Here is a 3,478-nt window from a genome sequence, read left to right on the forward strand (position 1 = left end):
CACGCATGGTAGTGAGTGGCACTGGCACACTGGTGTTTATTGATAATGTGACAGAATTCTGAGGCGTTGATTGCCTGATCTTCACTTATTGAAAGGAAAGGCCCACAAAAGAAGAGCAACTGGAACTGCAGTAAAGGCCTGGCAGAGCACAAGAGGACACCCAGCATCTGCTGATGTCCATGAATCAAAAACTTCAAGGGTTTTCTACCAAGTATTAGAAATTTCAATTTTCTGTCATATAATTTGTCCGATTACTTTTGAGCGCCTGAAACGAAGTGATTGGGTTACAAAGAAATGTTTTAGCTCCACAATTTAAAATTCATCGTGTACAGAACCCAAATTAGAAAAATGTCCGTCTAAATATTTCTGGACCCAACTGTATTTACAGCATCTAGACAGCTGACACTTTGACTTCACAGCCTCACCTTAAGTGGCTGTAGTTGCCAATGTCACTGAAACGTGCTTATTTCAAAGTGTAATCGTCTCCAGGGATGCGTCTCCTGCTACAGTGACTGTAGCACCACTACTCCCAGCACTTACTGTGTCGCAGGCCTTTTAGAAGCAAATCCCGCCACGTCGCTTCATGACATTTTTCAGGCAGTTACTTTGAAAAAAAGATCGAAGTAGAGGTGGGGGGCAGGATAAACTTCAACCCTGACCAGTGGGACATGAAACTGGTCAGCCACCTGTCAGATCTGATAAAAACCAACTAAATGTGCTTTTCCCTGCAGGTCTACTTACAGCACCATGAGTGTTTGCACAGATTTTGGTGTAGAAGTATGTCTGGTTTATAAAAATGCTATAAGGCACTGTTAGGCAGAGGGCAGGCCTCAGGTTGCTCCACATCAGATGCTGCTGGACTTCACCACAGATGACTGTTCAGACCTGCACGGGGATGGATTCCTGACTCGGCATGTGCCCAGGCTGAGAAGCACTGCGTCATCCTCGGGTGATTTCAGAGTCCACATGATAACGTTTTCATGGCTTGGGATGAGCTAGAAAAGCTTTGTGCATTAGTGACGCCTGAAGTTGTTCACAACATTTGTGTCACTTAAGAGTCCAACTGCTCACATTGTACAGAAACCATGTAAAGTGTATTTTCACATCCATGAGACAAACAAACAAACAGCTGCACATGTGACAAAGACAAAAACGTCATTTTATCTTAAGGAGTTATACAAACATTTTCAGATATACACCATGAATCCTTCTGTTCATCTTGCTATTAACATGACACCAGTTTACTGCTGGTGGTGTTAACTTTATCCTCCGTCCCAAACAGGCGTGAACACAGTCCAGGCAGTACAAGTGACAGAATCATTCCACATAAGGCAGAGTGTTAGATGTTTTTTTAAGCAAAGCGCAGTGCAAAAGTCCCATTTGTGTCCAGGTCTTCTTTAATCAAAATATTGCTTCATGTGTTCAATAAAAAATAATCTCAGGTTACGTGCTGGTTAGCTGTTGAACTCCACAGAAAATCTGCCAGCGTCCTGTGAAATCTGCTCAGAAAGACCCGAGCTGTGGATGCCAGCTCACTGGTAGTCTTCAGAGTCCTGGTTACTGCTCATCTCCAGCTCCTCAGCGCTCACCATGGCAGGGTTTATAGCAGCGTACCTTGTCCCGTGAAACTGGCGCATATGAATCTGTAGACAAGTTAAAAACAACGTCAGCTGACAGCGTACGACACACAACGACATGATCAGTGAGCGAGCACAGCTCATCCAACATGAAAATCATCCTCCGTCATCTAAAGCTGCAACAGACTATCCTGCCTGCAGAAGACGAGTTCGGCTAGAATGTGTTTGTGGAGAAGTGCTACACAGGAAACAGACCTGGAAGAAACAGCCTACCTGTATGTAGAGGTTGACCTCAGCGCTCCTGCACAGGTACGGGAAGTTTCCTCCCGTTTTCAGGTGCGCTCTTCTGGCGTTAGGATACAGCTTATACATCTCCTCTTTGGCTTCCAGTGACAGAGCGCTCTGATCAAACACCTCAACATCCAGAGGAAACACCACATCAGGTGACAGGAGCAGCTGAATGGGTTCTGCTATACTTCATGACAACTCTGCTTTAACACTTACATCTATGATGGTCACAGCAACGTCCTTTATCTTGTGTGGCTCCACATAAGAGTTCTGACAGTTGAGCGTTAGTCGCGATGCTAACTCACTTTGGTTCAAACTCTCCAGCTGCGGGACCAGGAGGGGAGACAGGAGAGAGGTGCACAAGGTTACACTGCTGTGTTCACAGTGGGCAGTCGGAGGGTCACCCACCCACCTCTGGCTCTATTCAGACACGGCTGATGGAGCACAAGGATGTCACTGCACTGGTTTAAAGAAAGCTGTCGGCAGCAGTTCAGGCTGTGTCGATAAATAAAAGGTGCTCAAATCAAATATTGAGGTTTAAGAATTGTATACACTGCGTTTCAGCCTCATATACTGGGTTTCCGTATATATTTGTATAATTGTTGCACCTATTTTCCAATTTCTTAATTAAATGGTCCTGTTCTTCAGCATGAAAGAACACCGTGTTTAGCAAAGTGAAATATCTCTGCCTTGGAAAAGCTGATCGAGCAGTAAGGTATTCTGTGGTAACAACACTGTACAAGTAACAGACATGCACACACTTACCCTGTCTACCATGAAATCAATTGCATCTGCCATTTTAGGGTCCACAGGTCCTTTTGCAAAGTTTCCCAGAACAATCTTCTTCAGCAGGAACGCTGGCATCAACCAGAAACTGAGGGACAATACAACACACATGAAATTGACCAAACACTTTGATCCATCCACCATCCATCCATCCATCCATCCATCCATCCATCCATCCATCCATCCATAGCACCTGTTTGCAGTCCATGTCTGGTTAAAGATGGAGGTGTCGCTGAATGAGTTGCAGAGGATGAGCGAGTGCACTCGGGGAGACTTGTGTGTATACTCAGCAAACTTCTGAGCCAAGAATCCTCCCAGAGATGCTCCAAACAGATGTACCTGAAGAGTCACAGCAACACCGTCACACACTCGAGGCACACCTCGAACCGGCCATGAGCTCTGCACCTTAATACACGTTCAGTTAAAAACAACATGTGAACGGTAACCAGCAGGAGTGAGTGAAAGCTGTCCTAGTTTTGGGTAAACATCTGTTCATACTGTGGCCATGATGGCGAGTGCCAGCGGTGTCCAACAGCAGGTTTCACGAGGTCACAGTTCCAGCCATTCAGATGTAGCTCTGCAACCATATTCATGTCATGATTACATCCACACGCCTGCCACTGTCAGCAGTTCTGCTCTGGTGTGAATGGACTCCATTACACACACTTTCTATCACAGTATCTGCAGAGTGCAGGAACTGCTTTCCCCACAAGGGGGCACTGTGGTGGTTCCTGAAGCACACTGCTCATTAGCCTAACCTGTGTTTTAGACCCTGGCAGAGTTCTGCATGACCTCCGTTTCTGCTCTCAGCTCACGGTCAGGGTGGT

At 45.9% G+C, this 3,478-nt stretch overlaps 1 protein-coding gene across 1 annotated transcript; it reads right to left on the reverse strand.

Annotated features, from left to right (window-relative positions):
• Positions 1-1,072: 1,072 nt before the first annotated feature.
• On the reverse strand, positions 1,073-2,990 carry spg21 (SPG21 abhydrolase domain containing, maspardin; the record flags this gene model as incomplete). Its single annotated transcript, XM_014331552.1, is given in 5 exon segments — positions 1,073-1,643; positions 1,851-1,991; positions 2,082-2,189; positions 2,631-2,739; positions 2,845-2,990. Coding segments are annotated over 5 exon segments (615 nt in total), but the record flags the coding sequence as incomplete, so codon positions are not given.
• Positions 2,991-3,478: the final 488 nt, after the last annotated feature.

Source organism: Haplochromis burtoni, unplaced genomic scaffold, assembly GCF_018398535.1.
Source record: "Haplochromis burtoni strain Fernald_Lab_line unplaced genomic scaffold, NCSU_Asbu1 Contig_3212, whole genome shotgun sequence".
Lineage (NCBI taxonomy): Eukaryota > Metazoa > Chordata > Actinopteri > Cichliformes > Cichlidae > Haplochromis > Haplochromis burtoni.